This window comes from Panthera onca, chromosome D1, assembly GCF_046562875.1.
Source record: "Panthera onca isolate mPanOnc1 chromosome D1, mPanOnc1 haplotype 2, whole genome shotgun sequence".
Taxonomy (NCBI): Eukaryota; Metazoa; Chordata; class Mammalia; order Carnivora; family Felidae; genus Panthera; species Panthera onca.
Genome location: NC_138348.1, coordinates 5,002,314 through 5,021,401, shown reverse-complemented (window position 1 = coordinate 5,021,401; position 19,088 = coordinate 5,002,314). Strand labels below are relative to the sequence as shown.

The 19,088-nt window shown below is 61.5% G+C and overlaps 2 protein-coding genes across 4 annotated transcripts; both read right to left on the bottom strand.

The window, feature by feature from the left end:
* Positions 1 to 974: 974 nt before the first annotated feature.
* On the bottom strand, positions 975 to 6,393 carry ACY3 (aminoacylase 3). Its single transcript, XM_078432644.2, is given in 10 exon segments — positions 975 to 1,199; positions 2,030 to 2,212; positions 4,341 to 4,365; positions 4,367 to 4,406; positions 4,606 to 4,662; positions 4,665 to 4,700; positions 4,840 to 4,924; positions 5,198 to 5,230; positions 5,233 to 5,386; positions 6,155 to 6,393. Coding segments are annotated over 10 exon segments (1,077 nt in total).
* Positions 6,394 to 12,155: 5,762 nt separating this feature from the next.
* ALDH3B2 (aldehyde dehydrogenase 3 family member B2) lies at positions 12,156 to 18,716 on the bottom strand. Of its 3 annotated transcripts, XM_078433746.1 has the most exons (10): positions 18,610 to 18,716; positions 16,727 to 16,889; positions 15,937 to 16,047; positions 15,603 to 15,723; positions 15,366 to 15,451; positions 15,165 to 15,246; positions 14,567 to 14,953; positions 13,999 to 14,165; positions 13,321 to 13,420; positions 12,156 to 13,048 (listed from the first exon to the last, which is right to left on the bottom strand). In XM_078433746.1, the coding sequence occupies exons 2-10, from the start codon at positions 16,886 to 16,888 to the stop codon at positions 12,864 to 12,866; spliced, it is 1,401 nt and encodes a 466-aa protein (XP_078289872.1). In that variant the 5' UTR covers position 16,889; positions 18,610 to 18,716; the 3' UTR covers positions 12,156 to 12,863. The 3 variants fall into 3 exon arrangements, with proteins under 3 accessions (XP_078289872.1, XP_078289871.1, XP_078289873.1); XM_078433745.2 differs by lacking the exon at positions 18,610 to 18,716 and having other exon boundaries at positions 16,727 to 16,937; XM_078433747.2 differs by lacking the exon at positions 18,610 to 18,716 and having other exon boundaries at positions 15,937 to 16,043; positions 16,727 to 16,936.
* Positions 18,717 to 19,088: the final 372 nt, after the last annotated feature.

The window sequence follows — 19,088 nt, the reverse complement described above, 5'->3', positions numbered from 1 at the left end:
GTGTTCCAGGCCAACCCCCAGGCCGGCACTAGGGGACAGCACCTCAGGCTGGGCTGGGCCCACTTGACTGGGGTCCCCAAGGCAGACTAGACCCCCCCACCCCAATACACCTCCTCCAGAGTGTGGCACTGGGGACGTGGGGGAGGCGGAGGCCCATGCCTGGCAGTGGGCATGGAGGGACCGCGGGTCGGAAGGACTGCTTCTCTCCAAGAATGACACGCAGCTCCTCCCAGAGCCTGATGCCCGGGGGCAGACCTCTCCTCCCTCCGCTTAGGGGTGCCTCCTGCTTTGGTCTCCTGTAGCCCAGATCCCTGCCTGCCAAGCTGGGAGAGGTAGGCCCATGCACAGCTCTGGGGTTTGCTTTGGGGCAGGATGAGGGGGGAGGTTCTCCATGCTTGGGAGGGTCCCAGCGGCTATCAGGGGCCACCCAGTGAGGTGTGTGACCGGCCATGCCACGCTGTCCCAGGATCCACAGTGGGGCGGGGGCGTGGGGAGGAGGGAGAGGGGAGAGATGATGGTCTTGGGAGATGCCCACCAATCCTCCTGGCTCCCCCTCAGCCTGGACTCCCAGGAGTGGGCCAGCCCAGGGTCCTGTTGGCCACTGGTGTGTGTGTGTGTGTGTGTGTGTGTGTGTGTGTGTGCACGTGTGTGCGTGCACCTGCACGCAGCTCTGCTCTGTGTGATGGGAAACGCCCCCTCCACGCATGTAGGTGAGGACACTGATGGGCCACCCCACTTGCACACAGATGAACCCCAGGCCCCATGCCCCACACCCACTCGTGTGCACACGTGCACAAGCTGCCGTGTGCATGGGTGCACGCGCTCTCTCTCTCGCACACGCCTCGCACACAGGCGCGCCTCTCTGCACAGCCTCCTCCCCGGCCGGCCTGCCCTTCCCGCCGGAGGCGCCTGCTGGCCCCCCTGCCCCCTCATCCATCTTGCCTGCCAGCCCGTCCCTGGCGCCCCCATATCCTTCACACCTTCTCATCTCGCTGCTCAATAGCAGGAGGCCGCGTGGCAGCTGTGGCCGCGGGGAGATGGATGGGCCAGGCGAGGGTGCAGAGGGGCCGGGGGGAGACGCCTCCCGAGGATGACGCTCTGGGCCCCCCGGCCCCGCTGTCAGGCAGGAGCCGCAGCCTGTCAGGCTCAGGTGGGTGCAGAAGCTGCGGGCTGTGTCCAGTCTGGCTTGTGTGGACGCCCTGCAGAGAGGGCCTGGGTCAGGACCGAGGGGACCCCAGCAGCAGACCCCGTGCCCGCTCCCTCTTGGGGTGCTGAGGACCTCCAGCCCCGCTGGTAGGACTCCCCCTACCCCAGGCCAAGGTACCTCTTCCCTGCGTCCCTGCCCCTGGGCGGCTGTCCTGGGTAGGGACAGCCTTGTCGAGCTGCACCCCTTCTCCAGCCCTGACTCCCCCTGAGTCCCCATGGGCACCGGGCTCATTATACATTGGAAATGCACATCTGGGCTGTGTGCCCAGCCACATATAGACCTCCTCAGAAGGACACCCAAGGTATTGAAGTTCTTGGAAACACATGTGTGTCCAGTCATACACACACACACACACACACACACACACACACACAGTGCCTGGGTAGGCACGTGCATGGGCTTCTGCTCTCTCAGACTGATTCTCCAGCCCCAGGAGTGCAGGCAGGTTGGGAGGCCCCCTCTGGGTCGTGGCCTCTTCTGGAAGGCCCTTTGTTGACTCCAAGGGGGATCTTCCCCCTGGGCACCGATAGGCTGTACAGAGACAGCCATCACTGGCCCCAGGACACACAGCATGTCCAAGACCACCCTGGGCCAGACCTGCGCCAGATCCTGAGGTCACAGAGAGGGACCATGAAGGACAGAGGACATGAACCATTAACCCCTGGACATCTTCCATTTTATAGATGGGAAACTGAGGTACGGAGGCATGGGGGTATGGCCAGAAACATGGTATACAGCAGAAGGCAAAGGGGTGCCCGGGAGCAAGACTGTGGCTCGGGACCCATTGTTCAGATGGGAGGGCTGAGGCTGTGCGGGTCCGGCCTGGGTCAGGGGCTGGGGTGAGGGTGAGGGCCAGCGCGGCAGGGCAGGCACGGAGAACGTGAGCTTCTCCGCCTGAATGGAGGCAATGCCCTTTTCATAGTAGGTGGCCTTGTTGATGAACATGGGGTATACGGCAGACCCCCCCCCCCTCCCCCCACAGAGCACATTCTCACCACCGGACATCTAGAGGATGGCTATACCGGGCTGTAGGGTCTGGAAGCCTCAGTCCTGGGAAGAGAGCCTCCGGCCAAGGTTTCTGGGGCCGACCTCTGCCCTGGCCCCTGTGGGGGCAACCCCAGCAGGCAGTGCCCAAGAGATGCCCTTCACCGATGGCCTCATCCAGTCACTGCTTCATTTTCTCAACCAATGTGACAGGGTGTCTGCCGAGATGCCCCTGGCTCTGTGTTTAGAATGGAGACACAGGGGCGCCTGGGTGGCGCAGTCGGTTAAGCGTCCGACTTCAGCCAGGTCACGATCTCGCGGTCTGTGAGTTCGAGCCCCGCGTCAGGCATCTGGGCTGATGGCTCGGAGCCTGGAGCCTGTTTCTGATTCTGTGTCTCCCTCTCTCTGCCCCTCCCCCGTTCATGCTCTGTCTCTCTCTGTCCCAAAAATAAATAAAAAAACGTTGAAAAAAAAAAATAAAAAAAAAATAAAAAAAAAAAAAAAAAAAAAAAAAAAAGAATGGAGACACAAGTTGCCTTAGAAAGACAGTTGTCATTGTGGAAGTGTAGCCTCGTGGTTAAGGGCACAGACAGTAGAGCCTGGGTTCAAATCCTTGCTAGCTGGGTGACCTTGAGCAAGTCACTTAACCTTTCTGTTCTTCAGCTTCCTCCTCTGTAAAATAGGAATTATAGTGTCTTCTCCTATCCTCCTGAGGTTTAAGTTAAACGGCTAATAGTGCTTAACAGCGTCTGACACAGAGTAAACATAATATAATGGCCTATCAAATAAATTTTTAAATTGTGGGAGAAATCACTCGAAATCACTGTCGTGGCTCTGCATCTGTAAGGACAATGGATGGGCCCCCAGCCCTAAACACCGAAAAGATGTTGCCCCTCCACTACGGTGTTGTTATAAGTAAGAGAACACCTCAAAATCAAACACGAAGCTTTAATAAGAGCAAAAAACCCCAACCAATGGCTGATTTTTCCTACAATTGTTACTTTGGTTCTTTTAAAAAAATGTTTCAATGTTTATTTTTGAGCAAGAGAGAGAGAGCATGAGCAGAGGAGGGGCAGGGAGAGAGGGAGACGCAGAATCTGAAGCAGGCTCCAGGCTCGGAGCTGTCAGCACAGTGCCGGACGCGGGGCTCGAACTCACAAACCGTGAGATCATGACCTGAACTGAAGTCAGACATTCAACTGACTGAGCCACCCAGGTGCCCTGTTACTCTGGTTCTTTAAACAATTTTTGAAATGTCAAATTCTTTCCGATATTTCTTTCTTTTTTGTGCCCAGCCTCTGCTGCGCCCCCGGTGCATAGCAGTCCTGTCTGCTGGGTCACTCCGATGCTGTCCCGCCGGGACTCACCACTGAAGGAGGGGGCTGTGGCTGCTTACTGGGCTGGGGGACAGATCTTTGCCGTGGCAGGGGGAGGGCTGGTGCCAACAGAGCATGTGGCCCCCTCTGAAGCCCGTCCCGCCCCCCGAAGGCCAGTTGGGACACTTGGAGAACGGTTACTAAGGAGGCTAGGGCTGGGCACCCAGCGTGGGGAGGCCTGTGGCCTGGACACTGCAGGACTCGAAGGCCACGGAGGGCGTGCACCTAGTGTGACAGCGACCCCACGTGGCAGCGGGCAGAGCGGTAGCCGGTGGGCGGCGCGATCTTCCCAATCTCCTCCCGGCCAGGCCAGGCGCAGAAGCGGGGAGGCCAGACTCCTGTGACGTTCAGGAAGGGAAGGCCTGCAGCAGGAATGCCGGATTCCCTGCTAACGTGCGGAGGGACGCTCGGGGAAGTACTTGGAAAATAAAGACAGGCCCCATGTTTGCACCTGCAAGCAGGTGGATTGGGTGGTGCCCGCTCCGTATCACCTCCCTCTGCCTTCTGTGGCCAGGCTGTGAGGAGCCCCTCCTGGCCTCTGCAGGCGCCGGGCAGATCACTGTGGCCCCGAATGCCAGGCCTGTCCGTGGGGTTCCAGGGAGGCTGTAGGGGCAGGGCATTGGTGGGGGGAGGGGGCAGCCTCGTGTTCTGATCCTGATTCTGAGGTCCTGATGACCCTGTGGGAGGCACCCGTGGTCCCTGCCCCTGGGCCTCAGTTGCCTCTGCCACCAAAGCTGTGACCCAGGAATCTCCCCACAGCAACACACACGCACCTGCAGCTGAGGATGCCCGGTCCCCAGCCTCCGTGCGTGGCCGGTCCACGCTGCCCGTTCCATGTGCTTAAAGCAGGAGAGGCTGTGCCTGGGCCAAAGGCTGGGTGTGTGAGCCTGTCCCTTCCTCCGGGCCCAGAACACAGTGGGCCGTGGGGGCCACCCAAGGCTGGTCCCCAGCCCACCCGTGAGCCTGGCTCCAGGGTCCCCGGGTCGGGCCCTCGCCTCTCTGGGTCTCAGTTTCCCAGCAAGTCCTTGCAGATCTCACCCTGGGTGAAGAGCTCGATGAAGTCCAGGACTTTGGCCACCAGGGTCCTCATCCTGCTCGCAGCACACCCTGAGGCTGGGGGCCCAGCTCCAGGACTGGGGACCAGGAGGAGAGGGGTGGGGGGGTGCCCCAGAGAGGAGTGCTCTAACCCCAGGTCCTTGACCCTGCCTATCACGCGGCCCCACCCTTCCAAGCCCCGCCCCCTCACCCATTTCTCCTGAGGTGGCAGCCTACCCATTCCGTTCTTGGCCAAGGGGTCCAGGCTATAACTCCCCCACCCCGGCAGCTGGTACAGGGCTGGGCAGGGCACCTTGGGGCTCTGCAGTGGGGGTGGAGGGACAGGAGGGGTGGGTCAGGCCCCCAAGAAGGGGAAACTGAGGCGTGGGGAGAGCATGGAGGGAGCACGGGGCACTACCTACCCCAGCCCAGCCTCCCTCCACCCTCTGGCAGGAAGGGGGGAAGGAAGGGACCAGAGGGCCTGGAGGACTTGCAGGTGGCAGGCCCTGACTGGAGCCCAAGGAGAGGGCCAGGGGAGGCACTGGCACCATCCCAGCTGTCCCCTTCCCCACTGCCCCTGAGGGGCCAGGGCCACCTGGTGGTGGCACAGGTGCATGGCAAAGACCCTCTGTGGGAAGCTTCTGCGATGAGGCAGGTGCCTGTGTTGGCCGTGCTGCTGTGCAGGTCAAGGACAAAGCCGAAGGCCCGGCCTGAGGCCTGGGGCCCCGGCAGCTGGTTCAGTTCTCGGGCCCTTGTCACCTTGCATGGGTCATCCAGGTTGGCCCTGGCACTGCAGGAGCAGGAATGGGGTGTCAGCCCCCTAAGAGTCTCAGTCAGTGATCAGAGGTTTAATGGGATGACAGCCTCATGCTGCAGGGAGGGGTGAAGCCCCCGAGACCCTGCAGGAGAGACAGAGCAGCTCAAGGCCTCTTCTCTGTGCCACTGTGGCCGTCCCTGCCCTGCTTAGGACCCCCACCGGCTGCCCACTGGCCCCATAAAATCCAAACCCTCAGCCCAGCCCCACCTGCCTGCCACCTGCTTCATCAGCTTTCACTGCAGCCGCACCTCCAGGCCTTTGCACCTGCCGGACCCTTTCCCAGAATCTCCTCTCCTCTCTTTTCCTAGTTAACCTCTACTCACCCTTTGGGGCTTGGCTGAGATATAACCTCCTCCAGGAAGCCCTCCATGGCTGCCCTTGGCCATGTTAGATGCTTCATGTTGCCCCCTCCCCTACATTTAGCCTCTTGGGTTGTGGTTGCTGCCGTTTTCCTCTGTGTCCCCCAGTGGGCTAAGGACAACACCTCAGTCTTATTCCCCATTTTTTCACCTGAGCTGACCAAAGCCCGGCTCGGAGATGGGGCCCAGCGAACATCTACTGGAGGAGGAAGAGCTGTTGGGGTGCTGGACAGGTAAACGCAGCCTATGGGGCTGGTCGGAGGCAAACCGTGGGTCTGGGGAACTCAGAGGAAGCCCTGATCAGCTTGAAGTCTACCGCGACCGTCTGAGGCGGGGACTCAGTGACAGGCCGAGGGGCTGGGCCAGCCTGGAGGACACCCGTGTGAGGAAGTCGCTGGTGAAGGTGCGGTTGGGGTCCCGGCCCATGCAGCGACGGCCGGCAGCTGTGGCCACCGGCTTGGCCAGCCCAGGCCTGGCGAAGCTGGGTCTCTGCAGCTCCCCCGGGGCCCGCAGCCAGTGCTGGGCCAGGTAGACACCAGACGTGTCATGGCACTGGGTGCCCCCAGTCACTGCCGCGTGGCGCAAGGGCCCTCGGGGCACAGACAGCAAGCACATCCACATGTGGGGTGGAGAACCTGGTGGCAGACCTGCTTAGGTGACCCTGGCACGGACACGGGGCCCAGTGGTCAGAGCTGGGGTGGCAGAATGGTGAGCTCCCTGAGGCCCGAGGGATCCCAGCTGGGCGAGGAGGTTGTCTGTCAAAAGTTGTGGGATGCAGCTCAGCCCCGCCCCGTTTGTGCCTCTGGGGGTGCAGCTCAGGGCTTCTCCCGTCCGGTGCCTATGTTGGGAAGAGGGGCCCGTTCCCGTGGGAGAGATGGACCCCAAGGCAGGCTCCCTTTAGCAAGAGGACTACGCTCCCATTTTGTAGGTGGGGGAACCAGGGCGCAGCATGGGAAGTGTCACCTGATTAGCTGGGGGGTGTCTGGGTTCCAGGTAGCTCCTGCCGGCCCCTCAGGGCCGGTGCAGAGGCCTCAGGGAGGGGGTGATTACGTGCAGAGGTGGTCTGGGTTTCCGGGCCCTCCGGGGCTGGGTGTGCACCTGCTGAGCCAGCGGATGTTGATGGGCCCAGAGATCCCCGGGGCAGTGTTTGTGCCGAGCCTGCGGAGAACTGGCCCAGGTCCCCCCAGGGGTCAGGGCTGCTGTTTCCCCACCTGGCTCCACACTCCTACTTGCTGCGGCCACATAGAGCCCAGGTCCCGTGGCCAGGCTCCTGTCCGTGCCCTCTGTCCCTCCTCTGGGAGTGGGGCCAGCCCTCCCTCCCAGGACCAGGAAGGGAAGCTGCACGCACACTTGGAAAATTACTTGCGAGGAATCTCTAAGGCCTGAGATGAAGACAACCTCCCCCCGGCCCAAGAGGTCTGTGCTTTGGCAGATGCCCAGATGAGGAACACCGCCCCCCCTGCCTTTACCCCCTCAGCCACATGCTTCTGTGCTCGTAACCCCAGAGGGCCAGCGTCTCTCCCAGGTCACCTTTACCCTAAAGGGCTATGATCTGTGCGGTCCCACTTTTCCAGCTTTTTGATGCTTTAAACAAAGTTTCGGAATGTTTTGTCCAGTATTTCCGGTCATTTTCAGGGACAGGCGTGACGCAAAGGAATCAGTTTGCTCTGTTTTTGGAAATGACCCTCAGACCCATTTTACAGATGTGGAAACCGAGGCTCAGACAAAATGCCAAGGGAACACAGGGCATTAGGGGCAGAGCTGGAGTCGGAACCCGGGGGGGTGGTCCGGTCTGAGCCTACCCTTCCTTGCTGCTCTCAAGGGTCAAGGGGGCTAGGATGAGGGGGAAGTTCCCCCACACCCGGCCCTGGCGGCCTCCAGGTCGAGCTGTCAGGGTAGAGCTAAGGACAGTCCGGAGGTCACCGAGGAGGGAGGCAGAACCAGGCAGTGAGTCACCTACACTGGGCGAGGCTCCAGGGCCCTGAGTTTGGGCCTCCCACACCCCGGTTTGGAAGGTGGAGGAGGGACAGTAAAGTATCCCCCGGGCTGAGAAGGCCCTTTCAGACCGGGAAGCGAAGGAGGCCACTCCATAAGGTTTACGCAGCTCTGCTCAGGGTGACCCACTGACGGCAGGTAGAGCTGACGATGACCTAACTGGGTGGTTATTCTCCGTGAAATCGGGAACTTTCGTCTGCAGATCTTACACAGAGAGGTGACCAGTGCCATCAAAGGGCTTGCGTGCACCTGACAGCTAACCTTTTCTTTTTTTTTCATGTTTATTTATTTTGAGAGAGAGAGAGAGAGAGAGCAGAAGCAGGGGAGGGGCAGAGAGAGAGAGGGAGAGAATCCCAAGCAGGCTCTGCACCTCGGGGCCCCAGCCTGTGAACCGCGAGGTCACGACCTGAGCTGAAATCAAGAGCCCGACACCCACTGAGCCACCAGGCGCCCCGACAGCTAGCCTTTAATTAGATCTTGTGGCTCAGTCGCCTGTGCGTCAGGAGGGGGAAGACTGTGTTATCTCTGACAGGTTCCCGGGAGGCCGGGGCAAGTCTCCCGGGGATCCGGGCCTGGGTGGGTATTTCTCAGGTACGCATACTGATCTCCAAGGGGCCCCGAACGCGCAACCCCATGAGGGGTCATCGAGCGAACGTGAGCGAGACGGAGGGCCACATCTGGATCGGTGTCGTGTGCACTCCTACACCTGGGCCACACCCAAGCCTCAGGGCAGCAGGACAAGGAGAGGCTTCTGGCACAAACCTCACGGTTGTGACAGAGCCCCGGCAAGCTCTGGGAGGGCACAGCTTCTGCGCCTCGGACACGCGTGGTCCCTTTTAACCCCGACAGCGATTCTAAGACAGAAGTGGGAGCCCCGTTCTGCAAGATAAGGGAGCGGAGGCCCAGACAAGCTGAGGGACCCGGTACCGGTGTGGCAGCGGAGTGACGGGGACCCCGGCTACTGCAAGAGGGCAAGACAGGCAGTGCCCGAGGGGAGGCAGGGGTGGGTTAGAGGTAGAGGGAGGGCGTCCCGGGAAGAGAGAAGAGCTGAGCCGAGGCCTGGAGGAGTTCAAGGCTCTCTGAAGCGTGCCTTTCCCGCTCCCGGAGGCTGCTCCAAAGCTGTAGCCCTGCGCGGTATACGTGACTGTACCCGGTTAAGGCCTCTTTCTGTGTAAACTGAAGATCTGGCGGGCAGTGAGGGGACCCACTCGTCTTGCTGCTGCCCAAGCCGGGCCTCGTATGTAAGTTCCTTTGGCTTATTAACACTGCCACCTACCAACCTAGAATGACCTGCCTCTTCCTCGATCAGTCCCCGCCCTCCGCAGATGGGGGCCGGTTTTAGGTAACACCTGGGAAGCTCCCGAGAGGGGTTCAGACCAACCCCTGGTGAGCCAGCCAGGAGAGCAAAGAAATGGACCTTGGGAAGGAGGCATCTTCGGGGTGGGGGGGCGGGCGGATATCCCAACTTGGCCATCAGCCTCCGCGCGAGGAGCGGCGGCCTGTGTCAGATGACTGCGGACTGCCGTGTGAACACAGGGGACGCCCGAGGACCCCAGCCGTCGTCCGTGCTCCTCGGCAGAACTGCACGTGGTCCCCTGCGGAAGAGGAGGGAAGCCACGGGGGCCCCGGTGGGCCGACCTCTGCCGCGAGCAGTTCCGCAGGTCCCGAGGCTGCAGCTCCAGTTAGAAAGTTAGAATGGCCTGGGCGCCTGGGTGGCTCAGTCGGTTAAGCGTCAGACTCTTGACTTCGGCTCGGGTCATGATCGCCGGGGCGTGGGATCGAGCCCCGAGGGGGGCTCTGCGCTAAACGTGGAGCCTGCTTCGGATTCTCGCTCTCTTTCTCTCTTGCTCCCTGCCCCTCCCCTGCTCATACTGTCTCACACTCAAATAAGTAAACTAAAGCTCACACTCAAAATAAGTAAACTAAAGGAAAAAAAAGGGGAAGCAAGTTAGAATTGCCGAGGTTAGAGAAAGATGCGTGGTGTCCATTGCTCTGTTGGCCTCAGGCTGGCAGGCGAGCTGGGAGGGAGACCAGGGTGATGAATTAGAGGCCTCGGCCTGCCGTCTGCAACCCAGGGAGGGTGCAAGCTGGTTAAGGTTAAGACCCCAGCACTGTGACACAGCCGGACTGGGACACTAAGAGGCAGAATCTCTGAGACACTGATGAAGTTGGAGAGGGTGATGTTGCAGCAAATGATGAGGAAACAGACAAAATGCGCCCTGCTTTCTGACCCCTAACTTACGGAAAATTTTTATTTTTTATTTTTTTATTTATTTTATTTTATTTTTCAAACATTTATTTTTGAGACAGAGAGAGACAAAGCATGAACAGGGGAGGGTCAGAGAGAGAGGGAGACACAGAATCCGTCAGGCTCTGAGCTGTCAGCACAGAGCCCGACGCGGGGCTCGAACTCACAGACCGCGAGATCGTGACCTGAGCCGAAGTCGGCCGCTTAACCGGCTGAGCCACCCAGGTGCCCCTTTACAGAAAATTTTTAAATAGCAGTTACCCCAAAAGTCCTAAGAGACAACTTGCATTCTTTCTTTGTCCCTGGAGGTTGTTAAGTCTGGTCTGTAAATGTAAACATCCCGGGAGATAACCCAAACGTTGCCCACAGAGACTGAAGGCAAAAAGGAGGCAAGAGGCTTTTAAAATACAGACTGGCGGGGGCGCCTGGGTGGCTCAGTCAGTTGAGTGACCGGCTCAGGTCATGATTTCACGGCTCGTGGGTTCGAGCCCACGTCAGGCTCTGAGCTGACAGCTTGGGATTCTCCGCCCCTCTCCCTCTGGCTAGATCTCTCTCTCTCTCTCTCTCTCTTTCTCTCTCTCAGAATAAATAAATAAACTTAAAAAAATAAAAACAAAATACGGACTGCTGGAGAGGCTCCCTTGCCCCATGTGCTATAACAAACTGTCATCAGATCTCTAACCCTGACCATTGTCAAGTCTATTGTCATTTACAGACAGTTACTGTTTTACCCTAGTGGTTTGGCAAAAATGCATGCCTACAAATGTGCCTCATCGCCAGGAGATTCGAAGAAAAGACCGGCAATACGGGTTTCTGACAGCTAAGATCGATTTGCCTTCGTGTGGGAGGGACGGCTATGAAAGTGTCAAGGGCTCCCCCAAAGCTACCCGTGCAGCCCCGCCCTCCCTCTGTCGTGGGGTGGTAGCTGAGGACCTGTCCCCGTTCTCCTTCCCCACATCAGTGACCCGGACCCAAGGCACTGCTGATACGTTAACAAGCAAAGGTCTGCCTCCGCTGCAGGGACTTTCCTGACCCACCTGCAAAGGAAAAGACAGATTTATCTACAGAAAACCCAAAGCCCAGGCGCCGTTGGGAGGTTTGGGGGATTGGTAAGATTCGTGCTGTCCCCAAAGCTGTGATTGATAAGGTGCAACCCTTAAGAAGGTGAGAGAAGTGTGAGCCTTTGTAGGGATTTGGGGGTTTGGGATGACTTCTAATACTCACCTGGCATAGTCCGGGTACGGCCTCTCGCACGGCAGCCAGTGCAGCAACCAGCGGGCCGAGCTCTAAGTCATCTGGCCAGTGATTGCGAGCCGTGGCCTTTAACCCTTGGCAACGACAGCTGGGCTGTTTTAAAGGGATTAACCTGGCAGCTCTGAGCAGGGGAAGCTGAGGGGTGGAAGCTCGTGCCCACGCCTCTGTGGGGGCAGCGGATGTGGAAAGACCTTCGGATTCACCTGCAAGAGCCTGAGACACTCCTCCCTCCCCGGTTTTCATCTCCGTTCACATGGCACAACCCCGGGCAGTTGGGAAGCTGATGCCCTTGCTGGAGCCCGAGCCCGAGATACTGACTAGATCGGGTGCGTAGAGAGCGGGGCCACCCCGGTGCCCCAGCAGGATGGCATCTTGCCAAGGAGGCCGGACTGCCCTCCGAGTACAGTGACTCGGTCAGTGACGTAATTGCACGTCCTGTGTGTTCTAAACAATACCCAAGACAATTGCGAAAGAAGCTGGGGCCACCCACCGGAGCTCCCGGCCGAGGAGGGACCAGCAACTTGATTGTATCAGTCCCTTCCTCTGGGCGAGGCTTCTAAATATGTGTGGACACGGCATGTGGCCTAAGCCAAGCTGTCCCCCGTCACCATGCAGACCAGGCTGCCATCATCAGGGGACTAGAGAATCTGAACACCATGGATAGATGCCCTCATTGACTAGATGGTCACCGGGGGGCCACATTTCAGAGATCGTGGTGTGCAAGACGGCCACCCTCCTCCTTTTCCCTCAACCGGAGGCCACACCCCCAGTCTGCCCATGGCTCTGAGGGGTGAGGAGCCCCATGAAGAGTGGGGGGGGGTTGGAAGTGAACTCCCAGGATGAGGATTTGGGGAAGAGTAAGAGGCAGGTCACGATGCACTAGATATATTCTGTTTACTGATGCCTCCCCTCCAAATTTCTCCAGAAACCCGCCATCATTCAGCTCTGCCCTGCTTTCCTGTATAAACTCGGTTCGGCCCCCTGCTGTCTCTAGACCTCAGTTTCCCCATATGTCGGATGGAGTGGCTAGGTTTAGACTCTGCCGACCACGATCTCCTCCTGGGAGTCTGCGGCCGGATGATAGACATGTCCGGAATGTGCACACCCCCTCCTGTGCCTAGAGCAGACGTGACTAATCACCCCTTGTACTCTTTCCTGTTGATTCCACCTACCCACAGCATCAGAGTCCTTGCCAGTGACACCCTTTAGGGTGACTTCGGCAACTAGCCAGGTCCGGGCTCAAGATCAGATTATGTCAGCTCCCCAGACCAGGTGTGAGTGGCGCTGTTAGAAATCGCTCTGTATTTGGGGGGCCTAATTATAGATCTGATACAAGGGAGTCCTTTCCAACCACAAGAATTCCATCACCAGGCATAGCCAAGCTGAATCAGGAGACCACAGGCAAGGACTTTGGCCCTGAAAACAGCCGGACCAAAGGCCCAGAGGTCCTGCCCAGCCAGGGGTCTGTTGAGACAAAGGCCCAAGAAGACGATCTTTGCACTCCTGGACAGGATCCCCTCACTGAACACCTGGGCAGCGGCAGGACAGAGGGATCGTGGGGGTAGGGCACTGGAGGGGCACAGGGTGTTCACAGAAGGGTGCAGCTTTGGGACCCCAAGGCCCAGCTGACCAGCTGCTCTTTGCTGTTAGTGTAGGGAGGGTAGCGGATTTCATTGAGCTTCTCCAGGCCGGGGTGGGAGAGCAGACAGGCGCGGTGGTGGGAGAAGGTGTCGAAGGAGAACTTGCCGTGATATCGTCCCATCCCGCTGTTCCCTGCGTGGGCGTGGAGGGGAGGGGCTGAGGCCGGCAGCCCACCCAGCCTCAGCAGCAGTCTCCTGCCCAAGTGGGAGCCCAGAGCTGGCAAGGAGCTCAGGGAAAGCTGAGCCACTCAAAAAACCATTGTGCGGATAGGGAAACTGAGGCCTTGAGAGACCCAGGGCCAGGAGCAAGAGAGTGAAGGCGAAACTGGGCCTTCCGGGGATCGGAGTACCAACCCGGGCTTCCCTGGGAGTGGGGGCTGGAGGGTAGAGGAGGGCAGGGCTCACCGACTCCCCCCAGCGGCAGGGACGTCAGAGTCAGGTAGGTGAAGCCCTCATTGCCTCCGAAACTCCCGCTGCTGGTCCGATCCAGTATCTGGTTCACTACCTGGGGGGAGGAGGGGGGCGGCCGGTGGTGGGCTTGTGATCCGGGAAGAGGGCTCGGGCCCTCAACCGTTCCACTGGGAGCAGAGGAGCCCCCTTTATTCCCGTCCTCTGCTGAGACATCTCCCCTCTGAGCCTCTGAGCCCCTTCCACATGGAGGGAGCCCGTGACCGTGAGGGGCGACAGGAAGGGTAGGAAGCACCAGCCATGCACTGGCAGGCATGTCCCTCTGCCTGTCAGGTCCCCCGGAGCTCTGCCCCGTTCCCCCTTCAGGGCCTCTGCTTGCCCACACAGAGCCTTCGTGCACTTTAGGAAGAAGGGGCTCTCTGAGCAGGCCAGATAGAAAAAGACACCCCATCGTCTAGCTGGAGGCTAACCTGGCCAGGGCAGACGGCTGGCCAGCCACGCATCTGGCAGGTTTTTGGCCCTGCCCAAGCCCTCCCTGCCAGGAGCCTTGTGCAGGGAACCGTTGGCCAAGTGGTGCTGCCCTAACCCTCCCAGGGTGGGCTGTGATGGGTGGAGGTCACCAGTCTGCACCTTTTTTAAACCCCTTTCTTGTCCCAGCCCCACCCGAGCCCCCACCTGTTTGTTGTTGGAGAAGGCGTACAGGGCCAAGGGCTTCTCCCGACGGTTGATGAAGTCGATGGCCTCGTCCAGGCTCCTCACGTTCACGATGGGCAGGATGGGTCCGAAGATCTCCTCCTGCATCACGGGTTCCGTCTCCTCCACGTCCACCAGCACCGTGGGGGCTGCGGGCACAGGGGGCGGCTCAGCCCTGGGGAGGGGGGCCTCGGGCAGGGCTCAGGGACCTTCTGGGGAAGACAGTGTCCCCACGGCCCCCAGGAAGGACCGTGAGGGGTTCTCCAGCCTGGCCGGGGCTGAGGCGGAGCGCCCGAGTCTCCCAACGGTCTTCCCAGAGCCGGGGTCCAGGCTGGTCGCGGCCAGTGCAGCCGTGGGAGCCTCAGGGCCCAGACTCGTGGCCCAGACTCGCAGCCCAGGTGGGAGCCTCGGGGCCCAGACTCGCGGCCCAGACTGGCGGCCCAGGTGGGAGCCTCGCGGCCCAGACTCACGGCCCAGACTCGTGGCCCAGGCAGGGCCTGCATCATGGACGGGCCTTCCCACGGGGGTCGTGGCAGGACGGCAGGCTCACCGATGTAGCGCTCGCTCTCGTCGCTCTGGCCGCCAATGGCCACGCGGCCACAGCCCAGCAGGCCTCGGAGCCGCTGGAAGTGCTTGTCGCTGACGATGCGGCCCAGGCTCGGGGAGCTCCGGGGGTCCTCGCCGTAGAAGCGGGTGATGGCGCTCTGCAGGGCGGGCAGCAGCCGCTCCTGCGTGTCAGGGCTGCACAGGACGTAGTCGGGGGCCACGCAGGTCTGGCCGGTGTTGAAGTAGCGGAACCAGGTCACGCGGTTGGCCACGGTCTGGGGGTCACAGTCGTCGTCCACGTAGCAGGGGTTCTTGCCCCCCAGCTCCAGCGTGACGGGCGTCAGGTGCTTGGCGGCGGCAGACATGACGATCCTGCCCACCCGAGGGCTCCCTGGGGACACGGGAGTTGACGAGGGTCCAGGCCCCCCCTCTCCTGGCCCATTTGTACCTTGTTGGCTGGCAGGTGCCCCAGGCCTCGCTGCCCCCAGATTCCACCTTCCAAGGCCCAGGGGCTGATCGCCATCTGAGCTGCTCCCCCTCCTGGCCACCACCTCCTCCCTCCGCAGCCTTCCCCCCGGGACACTGGTTGAGGCCACCCTCACCCGTGAAGAAGATGTAGTCGAACTTGTGCTCCAGCAGCCGCCCTGTCTCCTGGGGCCCGCCCAGCACCACGGCGAAGCAGCTCTGTAGGGCGGGACAGGCGGCTCAGGAGATACTGCAGCTCTGGGGACGGCTGGACCCCTCCCAGCTGACAGAGGCGGGGGGTGGGCCACCGGGTGCTGATGTGGGGGGGCCATCCTCACCTGGTCCAGGTACTGGGGCAGGACCTCAGCCAGGACCTTCTCTGTGCTCTTGCTTATTTCTGACGGCTTCAGCACCACACAGTTCCCTGCAGGGACAGAGGTGGAAGACGTTGGGAGAGGCCAGGGCCCCGACAGCCACCCAGGGCAGAGATGCAGGGAACAGGCCAGAGGCCGGGGGCCCTCTTAGGGAAGGGCTGTTGGGCTGGGTGGGGAGGGGGCTCAGGACGCTCTCCTCACCTGCGGCGAGGGCACCCACCAGGGGCACCAGGGTCAGGTTCACGGGATAGTTCCAGGGGCTGATGATGAGCGCCAGGCCGAAGGGCTCCTTCCGGATGAAGGCAGAGCCCATCTGCGTGAGCTGGAGTGCAGGGGTGGGGGGCATAGTGAGGCGCTGCGGGGGGGAGGCACCCCAAAGCCACCCCCAGTGTCCCCGAGGTGCCTGTCAACGGAGTCCTCATGAAGACACAGAGGTCCCGAGAGCATCAGTGGCTCGCCGTGGGACGAGGGTGGGGGAGAGGCCTGTGCTGGAACTGCCTCCGGGCACTGCCCCTGACCGGGCCAGCTGGCTCACCAGGTTCTTGGCCACAGGCTCGTCCTTCATCCAGGTGGGCAGGTTCTTGAGCGCGAGGTCGACCTCGTTCTGGCACATGATGAGCTCGGATATGTCTGCCTCGAAAGCTGCCTGCCGTGGAGATGGAACTCAGGGATCGGGCCTGGGGCAGGGCGGGGAGGGGATCTAGGGCGTGGGGTCCCCAGGAATCCTCACCCTGGGATGTGGAGATAGTTCCCGAGGAACGGCATGGTGAGCAGTGAGCAGCGTGGACCCCAGGACAGGTGGCCCGGGCTCCAGCTCCCGCTCTGCCGCTTCCCGGGTGTGGGAGTTTGGGCAGGTGTCTTCACCCCCATGCACCTCAGTTTCCTCATGGGGACCACGCCCCACAGGTTTGGGTGAGTTAATGTCGTAGAGCGCCTATCCCACACTGCACCCCCGGGAAGGGTCTGTGCAACAAACAGGAACGAGTGGGGGGCACAGCCAGCCTTGCCCCCCCGGCCCCGCCCCCCCTTCCCATCCTTGCCCCCCGTCCCTGCTCCCCCGGCCCTGCCCCCCCTTCCCATCCTTGCCCCCCCATCCCTGCTCCCCCGGCCCTGCCCCCCCTTCCCATCCTTGACCCCCGTCCCTGCTCCCCCGGCCCCGCCCCCCCTTCCCATCCTTGCCCCTCCCCTGCTCCCCCGGCCCCGCCCCCCCTTCCCATCCTTGCCCCTCCCCTGCTCCCCCGGCCCTGCCCCCCCTTCCCATCCTTGCCCCTCCATCCCTGCTCCCCCCAGTCCTGCCCCCTCACCCCTGCCCCGCCCCCCCTCACCTTGTGCAGGTCCTGCGCCAGCGCCTCGTGCAGGAGCTGCTTGTGTTCCTGCAGGAAGCGGCCCAGGCCCCTGAGCTGCGCCGCCCGGAACTCGGCCGGCCGCGTCCGCCCTGCGCTGAAGGCCTCCCGCAGCCGCCTCAGCGTGTCCGCGAAGGGGTCCATCCTGCAGGGAGGGGGCGGCGTGGGCCGGGGCTCCCCCACCCTCACGGCCAGTCCCCCCGCCCCCAGCCCTGGCCGCAGCCACCAGGGCTCAGGACACTCCCGCAGGGACACACGTGTAGCCCCAGAGGGCCCGGGCTGCCCCCGCGCGCCTCCAATGTGTGTGCCCCACCCACGCTCGCGCCTGGGTCCCCTCCAGCCATGGCACCGGGCCGCAAGCAAAACTGAGAAGCAGGGATTCAACGGATGACACGGAGGGCCCCCTCTGGGCCTAAAGCAGGGACTCTGAGGGTTCTTAACAGAATGCTTGCAGTGGCTCACGGGGAAAGCGAGGCCGGGCGTGCCATCCACAGGTGCCCGCAGCGGAAGGAGGGCCCCGTGTCTGCTCTGGGGAGGTGGTCCTGGAAGGAGGGTCTCGGCGCAAGGAGCAGAGGAACATTCTGGTGGGCGAGCATGCTCGGAAAGACAGAGGCGGAGGGCCAGGTTGGCAGAGCTGAGACAGCCTGGGGCCTCGAATCCTTCTGGGCCGTAGCCAGACCGCCCAAGGGAACCCCCGCAGGGCTGAGGGTGGGGGGGTTGCGGGGGGCCAGGGAGCAGGGGCGCAGCAGAGGGGGTGCATTCCCTAGACCTAGAGCAAAGGGGGGTTCTGAGCACCCCAACCCAGAGGCTACCTGTGTGCCTCCATGTCTTTCTGTGTCTGTCTGTCCGTGTGCATATTTCTGTCTCTCTGTGTGCCTGTGTGTGTCTGTGTGTACGTCTGTGTGTCTGTCTGTCTGTCCGTGTGGTCTTGGGCTGTCCTCTGTCCTCAGCCGCATCTCGCAGGCCGGAGCCCAGGACCTCAGCGCGTCGGCCGTGGAGGAGATGGGGCTCAGCCTCTCCCCTGGGCACCTGCAGGCCGGCGGCCCCATCCGTGCCTCCACCACTCCCAGGGCCTCAGGCCGGTCACTCCTTCTCTCCGAGCCTCAGTCTCCTCATCTGGGAAGTGGGAACAGCCCGCCTCTGTGGAGCACACAGCACAGGCCTGGCCGTGCAGCCCTCAGCGCCCGTCGGCGGCCGTGGTTACTATTCTCAGAAGCCATAACACAAGGAAAGCAGCTACTGCCCAGCTCTTTGGGTTGTCCCAGCGGGGGAATTCGGGGCGACGGGAACAGGTGCTGTACATACTCCCAGGCGGTCTGCAGACGCCTCCCTCCCCCTGGCGGTGAGGCCGTCACTCCCGGCACTGTCCACTCCCTTCCGTGGGGACAGGGGCTCCGGACCACAGGGTCCAGAGGATACAGTCCACAGCAATTGCTCAGTAAAGACTTGTTCTTGTCACGGGCTGGAAGGGGGCCCCAGTCATGCCCTCCCACAGCCAGGCCCGGTGGGGGGGGGGGACTGTGTCCCACCTAGACCGCTGCCCCAGACAGCAGAGCCCCATTTCCTTCTGAGCACTTCCCGGAGGAGCGAGGCCTGAGTGGACCACGGCACTGCCCACCCTCAGTCCCAGAGCTCTGCCTGGAATGCCGGCATCACCCTCCCTCACCCAGCTTTCCCTGCCTGGGGTTCAAACAGCTCCTGGTCCTATCAGCCCTGCTCTAACTTTGTCCATGGCTCCCTAGTACCTCTCTAGGGTCAAAAGCCTCAGCCCTGAATCGAGGCCCAGAGCGGAGGAGTCTGGGACGAGTTATGGCACCTGGGTGTCCTGATGTCCATCCCAAGATCCTGGCCCCAGCCCATCATACCTTTTCCAGGTGAGGCAGGCAGGGCAGGGGCTCCCTGCCTTTCTCAGCCGTCATTGTCTGTGTCCCCATTGTGCACACCTGGGGTGCCTGGGGACAATCTCAGACTCAGCTTATGGGTGGCCAGATCCCCAGCCCCATCCCCACTGTTGCCCAGTAAGTGAGGAAACAGACAGCTGGGTGGGGGGTGAGGTCAGCAGCAAGGCCAGGGGTGGGGCTGGAGCTGACCAGCTGGTTCCTGCTTCTCATCCAAGGTGCCTCCCTGCCGTGCCTTCCCTGCTGCAGGGGAGCAAGGCCTCAGGGGTGGCCGACAAGAAACTCCCGGCTGCTTGTCAGGGAGGCTTTGGCCGGGCCCGGGCCATGTAGGTGACTGTCGGCCCTTCGGGACCTCACAGTCTAAACACAGAAGAACAGGGGCGCCTGGGTGGCCCCAGTCGGTGGCCCAGATCTTGATCTCACGGTTTGTGAGTTCGAACACCTGC